Raw genomic sequence first — 17,520 nt, forward strand, 5'->3', positions numbered from 1 at the left:
GCAGTTCAAATGCAATAGCGCTTGTAAACTCAATCCTGGTTCTCTAAAGAAGTGTCAAATACTTCTCTGTATTTCTTATTATGTTACTTATTCTATGCTGGCTTATATTAGCATGCAACAGATATTTATCTCTCTCACAAAATTATATTTTCAGAAAGCCATTATCTTATTTAGTTTTGGATTTATTATTTGCACTTAATTGACATGATCAGTTGGATAACTGTTTAAAAGATAAAACCAAAAAGTAAAATATAGATTAATAAGAACCAAATAATAAACTATTTAAAAGATTCCATCATGGCCATGCAATTGTGTGTATGTGTGTATGTGAGTGTGTAAAAATAAGACATCCGGTTCTTAAAACAAGAATAACTTTACCACCTCTAAAATCCAAAATTCAAAGATGATCCTTTCAACTGGAACCATCATATATTAGTAATTCACCAAAATGATCAACACAAAGGGAAAGAGGAGAAGTGCCTGTTATGTGTTCTCTAGAACTTTTAGAAAACATGGAATTGTTCCTTTGGCCACATACATGTGAATCTACAAGAAAGGTGACATTATGGACATCAAGGGAATGGGCACTGTTCTAAAAGGAATTCCCCACAAATGTTACCATGGCAAAACTGGAAGAGTCTACAATGTTACAACAGTACTGTTGGCACTGTTGTGCACAAACAAGGGCAAGATCCTTGCCAAGAGAATTAATGTACATATTGAGCATATAAACCACTCAAAGAGCTGAGATAGCTTCCTGAAGAGTGTGAAGAAAAATGGTAAGAAAAAGAAGGTAGTCAAAGAGAAAGGTACTTGGGTTCACCTGAAGTGCCAGCCTGTCTCACCCAGAGAATCACACTTTTTGAGAACCAATGGAAAGGAGCCTGAGCTGCTGGAACCCATTCCCTGTCAATTCATGGGATGATATGTGTAAAAAAAAATACCTCAAGACTAAAAAAATATTCAAAGATTATATGGCAAACATACTAAAATACACAAAAAGATAAATGCACAGATGTTTTAATCTTACAAAATTACTGAAATCAGTAACTCTCATAGATTTATGGTTACTAACATTATGAATGGATGTTGTACTGTGTCAAATGCTTTTTCTGCATCTGATGAAATGATCATATGGTTCTTACCCTTTCTTTTATTAATGTGGTGTATCACATTGATTGATTTGCAAATATTGAACCACACTTACATCCCAGGAATAAATCTCACTTGATTGCAGTTAAATGATTTTTTAATGTATTGTTGGATTTGGTTTGCTAGTATTTTGTGGAGGATTTTTCATCTATGTTCATCAGAGATATGGGATTGTAGTTTTCTTTTTTAGTGGAGTTTTTATCTGGTTTTGGTATCAGAGTAATGCTGGCTTCATAGAATGAATGTGGAAGTTTTTCTTCCTTTTCTATTTTTAGAATAGTTTAAGAACAGGTATTAACTCTTCTTTAAATGCTTGGTAGACTATGCCTGTGAAGCCATCTGGCCTTGGATTTCTGTTTGTTGGGAGGTTCTTGTTTATTTATTTTTTTATTATACTTATTCAATTTCTTTGCTGGTTATTGGTCTATTCAAGTTTTCTATTTCTTCCTGTTTCAGTTTTGGTACTTTATACAAATGGTGTTGCAAAAAGTGGACATCAACATGCAAAAAAAACTGGACCACTTTTTTCAGTTAAGTAAAAAACCACTTTTTTACATTTTATGTTAAAAATGGATTAATGACCTAAATGTCAGGTAAGAAACCATGTAAATCATACAGAAGAACACAGGCACTGTGTTCTCTGACATTGGCTGTAGCACTTTCTTTCTAGGTATGTCTCTGGAGGCAAGGGAAACAAAACCAAAATAAACTACTGGGACCTCATCAAAATAAAAAGCTTCTGCATGGTAAGGAGAACAATTGACAAAACTGTAAGGCAAACTACAGAATGGGAGAAGGTATTTGCAAATGGCAAATATACTAACCTGGTTATACTAAACTGATAAAAGGTTAGTATCCAAAATATATAAATAACTCATAAAACTCAACCCTGAAAAACAAATTCCAATTTAAAAAAATGGACAGAAGACATGAACAGACAATTTTCCAAAGAAAAAACACAGATGGTCAACAGACACCTGAAAAGATGCTCAACATCTTTGATCATCAGGGAAATACAAATCAAAACTACAATGAAATATCACCTCAGGGTTCCTGGGTAGCTCAGTTGGTCAAGCATCTGACTCTTGATTTTGGCTCAGGTGATGATCTCAGGTTCCTGAGATCGAGCCCTGTGTCAGGCTCTTTGCTGACAGTGCAGTCTGCTTGGGATTCTCTCTCTCCCTCTCTCTCTGCCCCTCTCCCGCTCATGATCTCTCTCTCTCTCTCTCTCTCTCTCTCTCTCTCTCTCTCTTTCTCTCTCTCTCAAAATAAATGAATAAACTTAAGAAAAAAGAAAGATAACCTCACACCTGGTCAGAGTGGTTAAAATCAACAACACAAGAAACAATAGATGTTGGCGAGAAAGAGGAGAAAGGGGAATCCTTTTGCACTGTTGGTGGTAATGAAAACTTGTGCAGCCACTGTAGAAAACAGTATGGAGGTTCCTCAAGAAGTTAAAAATAGAACTACCCTACAATCCAGCAATTGCACTACTATTTACCCAAAGAATACGAAAATACTAATTCAAAGGGATACATGCACCTCTATGTTCATAACAACATTATCTACAATAGCCAAATTATGGAAACAGCCCAAGTGTCCATCAACTGAAGAATGGATAAGGAAGATGTAGTATAGGTATTCAGCCATCAAAAAGAATGAAATCTTGCCATTTGCAATGACACGGATGGAGCTAGTATTACACTAAGCAAAATAAGTCAGAAGGACAAATACCATATGATTTCACTCATATACAGAATTTAAGAAATAAAACAAACAAGCAAAGGGGAAAAAAAAAAGAAATAGGGAGGCAAACCAAGAAACAGACTCTTAACTATAGAGAACAAACTGATGGTTACCAGAGGGGACGTTGGGTGAAACAGGTGATGAGGATTAAGGCATGTACTTGCTGTAATAAGCAAGCTGTATGGAAGTGATGAATCACCATATTGTATACCTAAAACTAATATTACACTGTATGTTAACAACTGAAATTTAAATAAAAACTTGAGAAAAAAATCACTAACATTATAAGAACTAAATGATTAAATATGCACTACATGCCTTTTCTTAAATGTTCATTGATATATATTATGTTTTTCCTATGATACTTCATAGTTTGTTACCCCTTACCCACTAAGGTTTTGTGGCTAGGCTTCCTTAGCCATCAAAATATAGTCAGATTGGTTCTAAAAGTCCAGAATACAAATATATTAGCATTTCCTTGATTATGTGATGAACTGGATCAATTAACAACATGACTCAAATGACAGCTTCTACTGAGTCATAATCACAATTCATAACTGGTGCAATTACCTCCTACCTCTTTGCCTTGGTTCAAGTAATTACATTTTTACCTCAGAATAATTAAGAGTTTATACTTCATTTTATATCTTCTTTCAAAGAGCCATACTCTATTTCCCCTTGCGGATATAAGATATGAGAGAGAATGACAGACAATACACCTCTTTTCTTGTGTGTACCCTTGGAAGAAGACAAAAACTGAATGATAATCCCCATGAAATTTCTAAAGGCAAATAAAGTTTAACTTAACTATATTTTTACTTCATACATTTTTTTCACTTTGCCCCTTGAAGCATTATTCAAAGTTAGCTTGTTTGGTTTTTTTTTTTTCTTTTCCTTTTGATGACTGCTGCCTATGTTAAAGACACATCACATCACATTCCAGACAGGGATACACTTAGGTATAAGAAAAATAGGAAAAATCATTTTTTATAGGAAAAGAAAAGCACTTTAAATGATTCCTATTGAGATGCTAAATGGTCTAGACATAATTACGTCAAAAAAGAAAAATTCCAGAAGTCAAACAACTATAAAGAAACCATAAAAGTTGTAAATAATAAACTATTTTAGGGCAGCCTATTATTTACAAATGAAAATAACTTGCAGTATTGTCTTCTTAATGCTTACTAAACCATATTTTACTAAAATGAGGTTAAATTTCTTGAACTCCCATTTGTCAACATCATCTACATGTCAAATTATCAAAAACCTCTTAGAAATCATTATTATTATTACTATTATTATTTTAAACCATATCTTCTTAGACAAACTGTTTTAGAGTTTACATAATAAGATATATGTTCAGAATTCTTAATTCCAATTAGTGAAAAAATGTACTTGAAATATTTGGGCTTTTAATATGAAAACTAATGCTTTTAATTTAATATTTTAAAAGCTGTAATGTCAATTTAAAAAGTGAAAAATAGCTATGAACATTAAAGGAGGGGTTGTGTTCACAGAAGTGGATGATGAAAAGGTATGAAAGATAAGGATAGAGGGAATCAAGAATTCTACTTTGGAAATTTTAAGTTTGAAATCCTCATGAGACATCTAAGTGATGACAGCAAGTAGGTGATTGGCTATAGGTCTGGTGATCATAGGAAATTTGAGGTTATTTAAAGCAATAGAAATGGATAAGGTAATTTACGGGAAGGTAAAAGTGAAAAAACTCATTAAATAGTGAACAGTAAAGAACTTTGATAAGAAAATAAAAACTGCTAAAATCAATCAGATATTTAAAATAGAGCAGCAAAATTAATCACTTAAAAAAAAGTGAACCAAATGTACATGAGGTAATGGTCTAACTATTAATCTTTTTTTTTTTAATTTTAATGTTTATTTACTTTTGAGAGAGAGTGCAAGCGAGTCGGGGAGGGGCAGAGAGATAGGGAGTCACAGAATCTAAAGCAGACTCCAGGCTCTGAGAGGTCAACATAGAGCCTGACATGGAGCTTGAACTCACAAACCGTGAGTTCATGACCTGAGCTGAAGTTGGATGCTCAACCGAATGAGCCATTCAGGCACCCCTTAATCTCTTTCCTTTAAAAAATGTGTAGTAGTATATATTACCTCTTGGAAATCACTATGGAGAATACATTAAGTTATAAAATGAACATAAGCTTTGCCTTAGTGTCTATCTCTCCTTTTGTGATCCTTCTGGAAAATAACCCAGAACACGGAAAATATCATATACAAAGAACAGTGTACAGGCACTACATGGTATTATAAAATGATGTGGAAAACAACACAAAATTCTAAAATATATGTAAATGTGTACGTAGAGTTTGGATTAAGTAGTGTAAAATTATATGCAGGTAAAACTGAAATGAAGGGAATAACAGAGACTGAATTTCAGGTGACATTTTTTCCCCCTACCAGGTAAACTTTGTCTTATTTTAATATTTTAAAAGCAGTGTAATAAAAGGAAATAAAAAAGTTACTTCCAAATTAAACTGCTGAATAAACAAATTATGTAAAAGTAGAATAAACAACATGTTTAAAATAGTTTTAATATATTTCTTGGTACTCACTGCACAATTATTTATTCAGTGCCTATGGTGTGCCAGGTACTGGTGCAGATGTTGGGGATTTTATAGAAGTCAATAAAAAGAATTAGATCTCCCTCTTATGAAGCTTACAGTCAGGTAGCATCTATCATAAAGACTACTAAATATTTAAATTTATATTATACAAGTAGTTGAGAAATGATAGAAAGGAGACTTAGAAAATACTTTTAAATTTTAAAATAAGGAAACTTAAAGTCATAGTTTTAAATAAGAATCATGTAATTAAAATAAATACCTATCTAGGAAAACCAGAACGTTAATGTTAGAATTTAAAAATTCTTTAAATTCTGAGTTTATTCATGGATTGATTTAATATGCTATGATATAACCAAACTAATTAGATATTTTCAGAAGTAAACATCTCAACTATGTTTGAAAAATCAGTCTCCACTTAAACTTCTGTAAATAGGTGAATTTTAAAAACTTGCATAATTTGGACTTTTAATTTTGTTTTTTCAAATTTTTGATTAAGCCATTTTTACCATTAAAATTAAATGTTATTATTTAGTTGAAAAGCTTGATGTGCAATATTTTTTACCTGATTTAAGCTACTTTGAAGTCAAATACAGGTGCTTACAGGTATTTTATATTTACTAATCATCCTAATACAACACTGCTTATATTTGATTTTACCAACAATTTTTCTGAAGCCAGTACTTTTTTTTTTTAAAGATAATATGTGTTTTCATTTCAGTAACATACTAGTAAAGTTTGATAATTTACTATCACAAGTGACTATCGTTAAGAATATGAATATTTCACAAATTATTCTTAATTAACACTGGAGATAAACAAATATTAACATAAAAGGCTACAGAAGAATGCCTGTAATTTAACAAACTGTATTATTAGTCACAAAACTAAGCTCTTTCCCTAAATATGGATTGAAGTAGTTCACTTCTAATATTTAATAAATCATAAATAAAAACATTAATTTTGTAACTTCTATTACTTGGCTCAAAACAAATTGCAGTTAGTTAATAAAATAGAGCATTTCCTTTTCCAAAATATTTTTAAAGAGTATCTTAAAAAAATAGTATCATCTAATACAAGAAAAAAACAATAGCTAAACCAAACACTTAATAAAATGAATTATAAAGGTATTAGGTTTAGAAGAAAAGATGAAAATGATCAACTTATTATCTCCTAGGATATTCCTTAATCAAAGATAAATTAGAAAAGTCAAAAATGAGAAATAATTATTTATTCTATAGTGAATAGGAGTCAAACTGTCTAATCTGGCAAAACTACTCTTATCTGAAAGAACATGCAAAGACATTCACATGCTTCCAATTTCTAAGCATTTTAAAAAGTAAAATATTGAAAATAAACTTGATAACTACCCCTTTTATATGGCTTTATTTGAAAGATTACAAAAAATTCTATTGAACTGTACGTGCGTGTGCGTGTGCGCGTGCGCACACACACACAGAGCAAGAAGACTAATACACATTCCAGAGTACAGAGCATTAAATGCTTTGGTTATATAAATGCATGTATAATGTGCTGTCTTGAGAACACGCTGTGGTGTAAGAATTACTACAGCTATGACTGCAAGAAAAACGTTGATGAAATAAATAAAACACCTTTACCTAGTAGGTAGTCCAGAAAGACAGATAATTGCAAATCTGCCTACTCATGAGCCAATGCCCGAGTCATGTATGGGATGTAAAATAAACGACATTACAGAGTGACTATTTCATTCTTTTTCCCTGAAGTATACCACTTTTTTTTCAATCTGAGTAACTGTAAAGCACTAGATTTTCCATAAACAGGAATATATCTTAATTTGAAATTGTACCTTCAAAAGGGACTTCGGAAGGTCAAATAGGCTGGTATTTACCATAAGGTGTATTATGCAAACATAAATTAGGTGCTTTCAGTAGCAATTCTTAACTTGCTCTCAGGCAGATCCTCTGATTCCCACCATTGGGTGTGAAGAACACACTATCTACAGCATAGCAAACTAACTTAGAAGCTTGTAATGGAATGACTATGGTTAGAAGCATTCAATTAACCCCTTTCCATAATTTTTGTAATCTGTATATAAAGATATACAACGTAAGAGAACTCCTAATCATTCCTGGTAATCGTCAAGGACTATTAATGCTATGTGAAAAGATAATCACCCTTTGCATAATAACTCTTCATAGATTTAAGTTGTACTAGTTATAGTTAATAACTCTTATTGTTTTCAATGCTAAACCTAACACCTACCCTTCAACTTTTGCACAAATCAAATATTTTTTCTTTAATTTATAATTTTTCAAATAAAGTATGTTATTTAATGAAAAAAGTCTTAATAAAGTCTGAGAGAAGAGACAGTGTAAGTATAGTACACAATCATTTTAGTCAACTAATATGCATTTTTCATATAATAAACAGCTTCAGAAAACATTTCTCTAACTCTTTAAATATAGACACCCAATCTCATGCAAGATCTATTAGGTAAGTATCTCCACAGGTATTTCTGATGTAAAAGTAGGATTGAGAACCTTTGATGCATTAAGAAAAATATTACATATAGTACATAACTTGATATAACTTCAAAATATGAAAAAAAAGTCATTTCCTTTGTCATTTAATAAATGTCTCCTTTAGGCCTGAACCCTCTCTATGTAACCCTTCTGGAAACTCAATAAAGCATTCCATGACTAGAAAAAGGAAGAGACAGGTAGCTCAAACAGATATATAATGATAAAGATGGTCCAGTCTTTCTCTTGGAAAATTCCCACTTTATATTCTTCAAAACACAGTATATACCACAACTGAAGTCATTTTCTCCATCTTGTTTTACATTCTCAGTTAACATTTTAAAAACAAAGTAGAGATATAAACAGAAAAAGTTAATCATGTTCATATTCCTCATCATCACCCTATGATACATGCACACAAGATGTTTTCTATTAAACATAGGGCCATATGTTTCTTAGCAACTTAGTATTCTTTAGATAGTATATTATGAACACTATTCTTAGCCAATTTATGTGGCTCCAACTTATTATTTTTAATACCATCACCCCATAATATTCTGTAATACCATTATTTATTCAGTCATTCTCCTGTTAGAGTTCAGGTTGTTTCCCAACTTTTGCCACTGCAAATAATACTATGATATACATCCTTGTCTCTATATTCCTAAATATTGGTGCATTAAGTTTTACTGGATAGATTCTCAAAAGCCGCAATATTATAGCACTTACATCAATATTGTATAAGAATGATTATTTCCTATATCCATGCCAGCACTTTAAATTTATAAGTGCACATACACACAGATTATTTGTTCCTGATCCATGTGCATTATTAACACAGAGAATTTTATCTGTTGGTTAAAAAAAAAGTATAATTTTATGATGTTGATTCATCTTTCCCTGATGCCTAACATCCTTTTCTAAAATGGATTAAAATGACACTTAAATATTACTCTGGACCAGGCAGTGTTCTAAGTGCTTCTCATGTATTCATTCATTTAAGAATCATAACAAACCTATGAGCTAGGGCTCCGTTGTTAGTCACATTTTAACGATGAGAAACACACATGGCAAAGTTAAAGATGTTTCTTCAAATCAGAAAATAAGAAAGCAGGAAAGATTTGATTTGAAGCCAAAGATTATGATTCGAGATCCCAGTTCTCTTAATCCCTAAGTTATACTACCTTTCTTAATATATAATAAAACACAGTAAATTCTCATATGTACTTGGATTTCTGGAATTTCACTGATAAATTATACCTGTTTGTGTTAATATCACACTCCTTTTATTATGATAGCTTTATAGTAAATTTTAATACTGAGCCAAGTAAGCCGTCCCACACATATATTATTTTTTGATAATCCTTTTATTAATAGTTTCCTGGTAATTCTTAGGCATTTCTTTTTCATATGAATATTAAAATCATTTTGCCTTTGTTTCTAGCTCCCACAATACCAAAAAAATTGGGGAGAAAATGAAAATTACAACACATTTACATTTTAATTTAAAAACATTGCTATTTCTATATTAAATTTTCTCTTCCAAAATTATTTTAAGTCTATTCATTAAGGAAGCATTTTATGTACTTATATGAAAATTTTACATTCTCTTAATATGGATTCTATCCTTTTTTGGTTCAATTTATTCTTGGAAAGTTTTACAGATTTTGATATGTATATGATATACACTAATAAACTTCACTCATATAGTAGCAATTTTTTAATATCAGCAATTTTATAAAGCTCATCCTAGTAGTAAGCACAATACATAAACTCTAATGTGTAATAAATATAATTCCCTTAAAATAAAAATAATAAAATCACTTCTCTTAAAACGAACATTTGTATTTCATTGTTTTTCTGGAACTTTCTTAAATACACTTCTAATGAACACTACCCTGATATAACACACACGTGCACACACACACCAACTTACACACATACGCTGAAGGAAATGAAAATTTTTTGTTGGAGAATTATGACAATACCTGAGACAAGAGCCTGACTAGCTTTCAAACTGTGTTCTGAGTAAAACAGAAGTCTAATGAAGAAAGCTATGTCCCGTTAATTTAATATTCAATTTATTTATTCAATAAAGAAACACATAAATAGAACAAACTGGTGGTTGCCAGAAAGGAGGGGGTGGGCAGATAGATGGAATAGGTGAAGAGAATTAAGAGTTACAGACTTCAAATTATAAAATAATTAAGTCACAGAGATGCAAAGTACAGCATAGGGAATAGGATCGATAATACTGTAATAATATTGTGTGGTGACAGATGGTGACTACACTTTTCATGGCACTGTGTAATGTAGAGAATTGTCAAATCATCAATGTTGTGTACCTTAAACTAATATAACATTGTACATCAACTATATTTAAAATATATTTTAATAAATTTATTAAAAAACAAATATTATTAAATAAATTAACTAAATTGCAATAAAAAATTTAAAAGCATCCTTATTCAGGTGGTTTAGATCTTTAGAGAACTGATGTTCAAAATTTCATTTGAAGGGATTTTCAAAAATAAACTCATTTTTTCAAAATTTTGTAATGTTTATTTTTGAGAGAGAGAGAGTGTTTGTGAGTGGGGAAAGGGCAGAGAGAGAAGGAGACACAGAATCCGAAGCAGGATCCAGGCTCTGACCTGTCAGCAGAGAGCCTGATACAGGGCTCGAACCCACAAACTGTGAGATCATGACCTGAGCCGAAGTTGAACGCTTAACCAACTGAACCACCCAGGTACTCCTAAAAATAAACTGATTTTTAAACATACAGGCCGTAAGCCTATTTTTCCTCCTAAGACTAGTCATTCAACAAATATTAACTGAGAACCTATTATGTTGCAGGTTAGTGCTTCTGATACATGAGAGAATAAAACAAAGATCCCTGTTGTCATTCATCTTACTTTCTACGAAAGTGAGAGAGACAATGCACAGTGAGTATGACAATAAACAAATATGTGGTATTCTATGAAGGGATGGAAAAATACAGCAAGACAAAGGGAATTAGGAGTACTAGAAGGAGGCCAGTCTGCAATATTACATAGGACGGTCAGTAGGCCTTATTGAGAAGGCGAATTTTGAAGTAAGACTTGAGGGCTCTGAAGGTGTTAGCCAAGTAAATCTCTGAGATAAAAGAATTTAAAGCAGAGAGAAAAGCAAGAACAAAATACTGAGGAGAGAGCACACCTATTGTCTGCAAGGAAAAACAAGCAGGTAAATTTGGCTGAGGCAGAGTAGTAAGCAGGTGAGGTAGGAAATGAAATGAAAGAGGTAATGTGACAAGGACCAGATCTTGTAAGTTAATGGGTATCATTTTTGGGATTTCGGCTTTTACTGAGTGAAATGGGAAACTATCACAGATATAGGCAAAGGGGGAAAAAAACCCACCAAAACCTGACACATTTTTAAAAGGAATACAGACTTGGTATAGAACAAACTTTTGGATAGCAAGGGTAGAAAAGGTAGGAAATCCTGTATGGAGTCTATTGCAATAATACAGGCATGGACTAGGATAGCAGTAGATGTAACGAGAAGTGATTAAGATTCTACCTCTATTTTAAAGGTAGAGTCACTATTATATCTTATAGAAACTGGATTTGGGTTATGGAAGAAAACAGGTGAGGGTGAATCTAAGATTTCTGGTTGGAGCAAGTAGATGTATGGCATTGCCTCTACTGAGATAGTAAAGGTTGGTAAAGATGGAGCAAGGTTAGGGTAGTTTTTTGGACTGATGAATTTAAAATGTCCATTAGATATGCAAGCGGAAATTGCTGGATGGGAATCTGGATACAGTCTATAGTTTCTTAGAGCGGAATTAAGAGATAAATACGAACCCAAGTTATGTGGGACCGGTATCATACAATTTTAGGGGACATCTTTGGGAAATATATTCAAAGTAATGAACTTAAAATTAGGTACGGTGCCTTGTAATAAGCTTGTAGAGGTGAGAAATCTTAAGGCTTAAGCTTCATTAGTTCATAGTAAAGCTGCCTCTCACTGACGACATAAATTTTGCATATTGTTAACATATGAAAGCCATGGTATTAGATAAGGAGAAACAAAGTATAAACCCTAAAGAAGTCGTAAGACATGGAGATTTCCAACATTAAGTGGGATGAGGAAAACTAGCAAAGAATTCTGAGACAAAGCACATGATATGATGCAGGGGTAAAACCCCAAGTGTGTAGTATCCTGGAAGGCAAGTAACGAAAGTTTAGCAAGGCAGTGGAAGTGACGAATTATGACAAATACCGCTAATAGGCCAAGTAACATGTGTACTGAGAATAGACAACTGGAATTAGCAGTGTGGTCATCACTGATGTCCTTGGCAAACACAGTTTTGGTGAAATGGTAGAGGCAAAAATCTTGCTGGAATGGACCTAAGAAAGAATGGGAAGGAAGAGACATATTGGAAAACAGAGAACAGAGAAAACAATTTGTGAATTTTGCTACAAAGGAGTATAAGAAGTGGGGCATTAGCTGGTCGGGAGAGTGGCATTAAAAGTTTTTGTTTAGTCTTTTAAGATGGGGGAAAAAACAGATATTAGCATGCTGATGGGAATGATTCCATAGAGACAAAAAAGTGAAAGATAATAAAGGAGAGGGAAGGCAGAATTGCTGAAGAGATGTCTTCGAGTAAAGGAAAAAGGATGAGGTTTAATGTATAAGTGAAATTACTGGCTTTAGATAGGAGAAGGTAAGAGAATGTAGAATATGTGGGTATTACGTTTATGTTTAGTGTGAGTTTGTGCAAGTTTTCCTTTGCTTCAGTTTTCTCAGTGAAGCAGGAACTCAGATCATCTGTTGGGAGTGAGGATGGAGCAAGAGATATTGGAAGGTTTGATAGGGGAATTCTTAGAAAGCCCCAGGATCTGCCTCCTTGGTGCTACATTTTGTGTAATTCTCTCCATTGGAATGTGGGTGGAAACTGTGATTTGATTCTAATCAACAGAATGTGGCAAAATGATGGAATGTCACTACTGTGATTATATATTGTATAGTAAAGGAGGTGAGAAGTCACACATGTGATTCAGTTCAATATGTAAGATTTCATCTTGCTAGCACACATGGGAGAAAGATTTTCCTGCTGGCTTTGCAAGATGTACATAGCCATAGTGGAAAGTGCCTACTGTACTGAGGGTCATACTGCAGGGAACTTGGGCAGCCTCTTGTCGACAGACAGTAAGAAGTCAGGGCCCCTAAGTCATACAACTTCAAGGAACTGGATGCTGCCATCAACCTGTATCAACTTAAAAGCAGATTAGACTTCAGTCAAGCTTCTAGATGAGAATGCACTCCATCCGATATTTTGATTGCAGTTTTGTGAGACCAGGAGCAGAGAACTCGGCGAAGCAGTGCCTAGACTCTTGACCTATGGAAACTACAAGATAACAAATGGGTGCTGTCTGAGCCACTGTGTAACTTGTTACACAGCAACAGAAAGCTAATACAGAGGTTGAAAGAAGAGAACATATGAAATAGCCATCTAGAGAGTAAAAAAGTAAATGGGCTTATGACTATTTGAGAATTAAGGATTCATTTGAGATCTACAGTCATGAATTTAAAGAAAGACCAGTGGGTTTCATCTCTGTTCTCCTGTAACCATAGCAAAGGTGCTATACATGAGCTATCTGTTTTCATTTGTTTTATTATATTTTGAGATATGATTTCAAATTCATCAGTAAACGAGTGTCCATAAAGCAGATGTTTCTGCAATTGTTATTTTTCCTTTTTCTTTTCATGAAATTTAAGAAGAATCCTAGGTGAGCTAACCACCAGGAATCTAAAATTAAGGCTGGAATTTAATTTTTGGCACCAATGGCTGATTAACAAAACCATTTTGTTGAATTTTGAAGTGAATAAAAAATTTATTATCAATAACTCAGAACTGATCAAACCTCTATTTTTTTATTTTGTTAAGTTTTTAAAAAACACATTGCTTAAAGAATCTACTTCTATTTATTATATCTTTATATTTGCTTCATATTTAAAATTTCACCTGTTGGAAATTTCAAAGTTGCACTTTGCAATATGCAACACACACACAAAAAAGTGTAAGTTATAAAACTATTAGCCCTTATAACTTTTCTTTCTCAATAGGGAAATAATAGCAAGATGATTTATCACTGGAGAATGCATGACTTAGTATTCTCACTAGAGGAGAAAATAACTGTAGTGTAGTTTAAACTGTCTTAAAAACCACACAGAGACTGATTACAGAAATATTTTGGAGTTAAAAAAGCAGGAACACTAGTATCTTTGAATCCTTTTTTAAAGATAAAACTCAGTTTTAATAAGCTGTATGCTGTTATTCACCATCTTAAAGAACACTCTTTCATATCACTTGAAAGATATTTCATAAAAAAATAAACATAACCTAACATTTAAGGTGACTATTACATTCTAGATACTGTACTATTTATTAACAATGAATTTCTTTCTTTCTTCAACCCTTTGAGGTGCTATAATTATCTGAATTGCACAAAAGGGGAAACTGAAGCCTAATTTACTCAGCAAGTAAGTGGCAGAACAAGGATTTGATCATACACAATTTGGTGCTAGTCTTGACTTTTAACCACCATTCTGTAAGACTTCTCAATTTTCAGGGGGGAAATTATTATAGACCCACAACACTGTGGTTACAGTCTGTCAGTCTGACCTGTGGAAATAGTCTGATCTGTAGAAACATGAGGGTAGAAAATTAAAATTTAGTAGGTACTGAAACACGTAATCATTATTAAAAGAAAAGATTTTTAAATGTTGAAATTGCAATAAAACTTACTCTTTGGTGTATTTTCTGTGCTTTTTACTTTTGGATTTTCTGAATATTAATAGTCCCATAGATCTTTTTATCACATTAGTTTGTAACATAGACAAACTATTTATTCTGAAAATAGACTCAATTATAACTCACTTAGCTATTACAGATGAAATTAACACAAATAGTTGACTGGATGTATTTTACATTGGTTTATAAAAATTTACAAGGAAAAAGTTTATAGTTGGTTGCTTTTAACAGCAGAGGGTATCCTATTAGCTGCAACACATAAAAAAATTACTTATAGGTTTAAAAGTTCACTTTAATTATGAAGATTTTAAGATTATCATACTAGAACCCATTTTTCTATCTATATACCCTTAAAGATCTAAGCTAATCTAGTGGAGTTGAAACTATTGGGAAATACCGAGGGAGCACAATGAGTACAAACTACTAATAACATAAGAATGGACGATGACTAAAATTCCAATATTTAAGAATTCTGTTTTGTTCTTCTTTTATATCTTGCCTTATGTTATCCAGGAGATACTATGCTTGTTTGTATAAAAACAGAAGAAACCATAATATAAATAAAATATATGTAACAGAGTACAGTAGACAAAGTACAAAACCACAATGAATTATTATTTCAAATTAGGAAAATATTAGAATTGGTAGAGGTGGATATAGTAATATATCTGGAGGGTAAAAATATTAGTAAACTTCAATATATAAATGAGCCTTTAAAGAAATCAATTAATAAAAATTCACATGTTCATATAAAAAAAAAGAAAGTATAAATCTAACATCAAAGACAAAACTATTGAGATAGTTTTTCTTTCCAGATCCAGGATTTTTTACTTTATACACTGAGAAAAACCGTTAGTTTTGTTTGTATTGCTGTTGTTCTCATTTGTCTTTTGTTCGAAAAATAAAGAATGATAAAATACAAGAGAAACACTAGAAAAAAAAAGTCAGTTGTTCCAATAGTTTTCTATATCACATAAAGTTCATGTAAGAAATAAGGCATAGAGAGTGCAAATGTATAAACACCTTTTTAACTTCATGCATCAATATTACAAGCTTTGTTCTCACATTTATTTCATATCATTTCCTTCAAAGGGAAGTGCTGGGTTTCATCACTAGAGATGTGTATTATTTTAACCAATTTATTGGGGCTAAAATGTGAGTATTATAAAGTAGTTTTTTTTTTCTAAAGGGAATGCTACTGTATAAAATGAAAATCAAGCTCCTACTATAGAATAAAATAGCACTCTACGTTAGTTTTGCTTCCAGTTATTGTTTTAAAATTTTTCCTGAGGTTGCCAAAGTATTAGAATTAGCAAATGAGCAAAATTATTCTGATAGACTTAGGTTAGATTACATGCAAAGGGCACACTTAATATAGTTAGCAAATATAGTTCAAAGTTAATTTATTAGTCAACTATATGAAAAATATATGAAAAAGATAAGCTTTCATTTAATATTTGAATAATCCCATAAGGCCTTGTATTAGTAAAAAAGTGGAAATATTAAAAAAATAACATCTCTCACCTAAATGAAGCTCAACTCAGACAAAATGAAAATGTGTTTAATCATTTTAATGAATATATTTTTCAACATTTGTCAAGTACATTAGGCTCTGGATTACATATAAATATTTTAGATGATTTACTTAAATGTGCCAAAAATAACTACATTTTTGAAAAATGACCTACAAATATTCAGTAGCAAAACAATCATCAAAAACATAAGTTTCATATTTCTAATTGCAAAGTGTGCCACTCCACCAAAGAAAACACTATAATTAAATTAGAAGAAAATACCATTTCCTGAGTTGTTAAACAGCATTAAAATTATCACAAACACCAATTTTCAGTTACTTTCAGATTGCTAGAAATGTTTTTCATTGAAAGTTGAAAATCGTTTACATAGTAAGGCATGTCTAAAATAAAAAACAATGAAAATGCATTCACTTTTAAAGATATACCTTTGCTCAATAAGTCATATTTATACATTTATTTTTTACATATATGACATTCTTAATATATATACCAATAATCCTAGGAAGAAACAATAATGAAGATTATAAACAGTGACTCAATAAAAAACCCACAGAGCTCCATTAAGTCATAATTTTAAGGGAAAAATCCAAAATTCTTGTAGTCTACCATGTGAATATATTTTTGTTATCTAAAGTAAAAAATGCATATAAAGGTTCAGGAATAATGGATATTTCTTTCTCAGGTTACTTGGAATCTGATCATGGTGCACATATGTGAATGAACGAACACATCCTTAACCCACCATTATCTTTTTCTCCAGTGTGCAGGCAATCACCCGTGAAAAGTATGGTGTAGATGACAGGATGATACTGTACCTGATTAGCTCTGGAGGTGGTCATGGGATCAGATGGAGAGGACTTGGTGGTAGTTGGGGAAGATGGCAATGTCTGGGAACAAAGCAGTTCAGGAGCAAATCAACCTTTAAAAGCCTTAAACTGATTATTTAAATAAAACAAAATAAAATAAAATGTAATATAACGAGAACAAAATCCTATGAACAAATTTTTCTCCTATTCATCAAATTTAATGGAATTTAAGATCAATTAAGTAACTAATGCATGTAAATATGCATGCATAAGCATGTAAAAATAAATTCATGACTTGAAATCATGATGGTGGCTGATAAAAATTCACATGAGTATTAAAGGTATCCTGACCATATTCATGAATAGTAGTCTCTTTTCTTTCCCTCT

At 32.0% G+C, this 17,520-nt stretch overlaps 1 protein-coding gene and 1 pseudogene across 1 annotated transcript in view; one reads left to right on the forward strand and one right to left on the reverse strand.

Moving 5' to 3' along the window:
* NOVA1 (NOVA alternative splicing regulator 1) overlaps positions 1–17,520 on the reverse strand; it is a 152,006-nt gene that overhangs the window by 10,053 nt on the left and 124,433 nt on the right. Inside the window, exon 4 of the mRNA XM_030318862.1 lies at positions 17,143–17,214. Within this exon, the coding sequence (XP_030174722.1) occupies positions 17,143–17,214 (72 nt within the window). The remainder of the gene's footprint in view (positions 1–17,142; positions 17,215–17,520) is intronic.
* Positions 446–925, forward strand: LOC115516051 (annotated as a pseudogene).

This window comes from Lynx canadensis, chromosome B3 (genome assembly GCF_007474595.2).
Source record: "Lynx canadensis isolate LIC74 chromosome B3, mLynCan4.pri.v2, whole genome shotgun sequence".
Taxonomy (NCBI): domain Eukaryota; kingdom Metazoa; phylum Chordata; class Mammalia; order Carnivora; family Felidae; genus Lynx; species Lynx canadensis.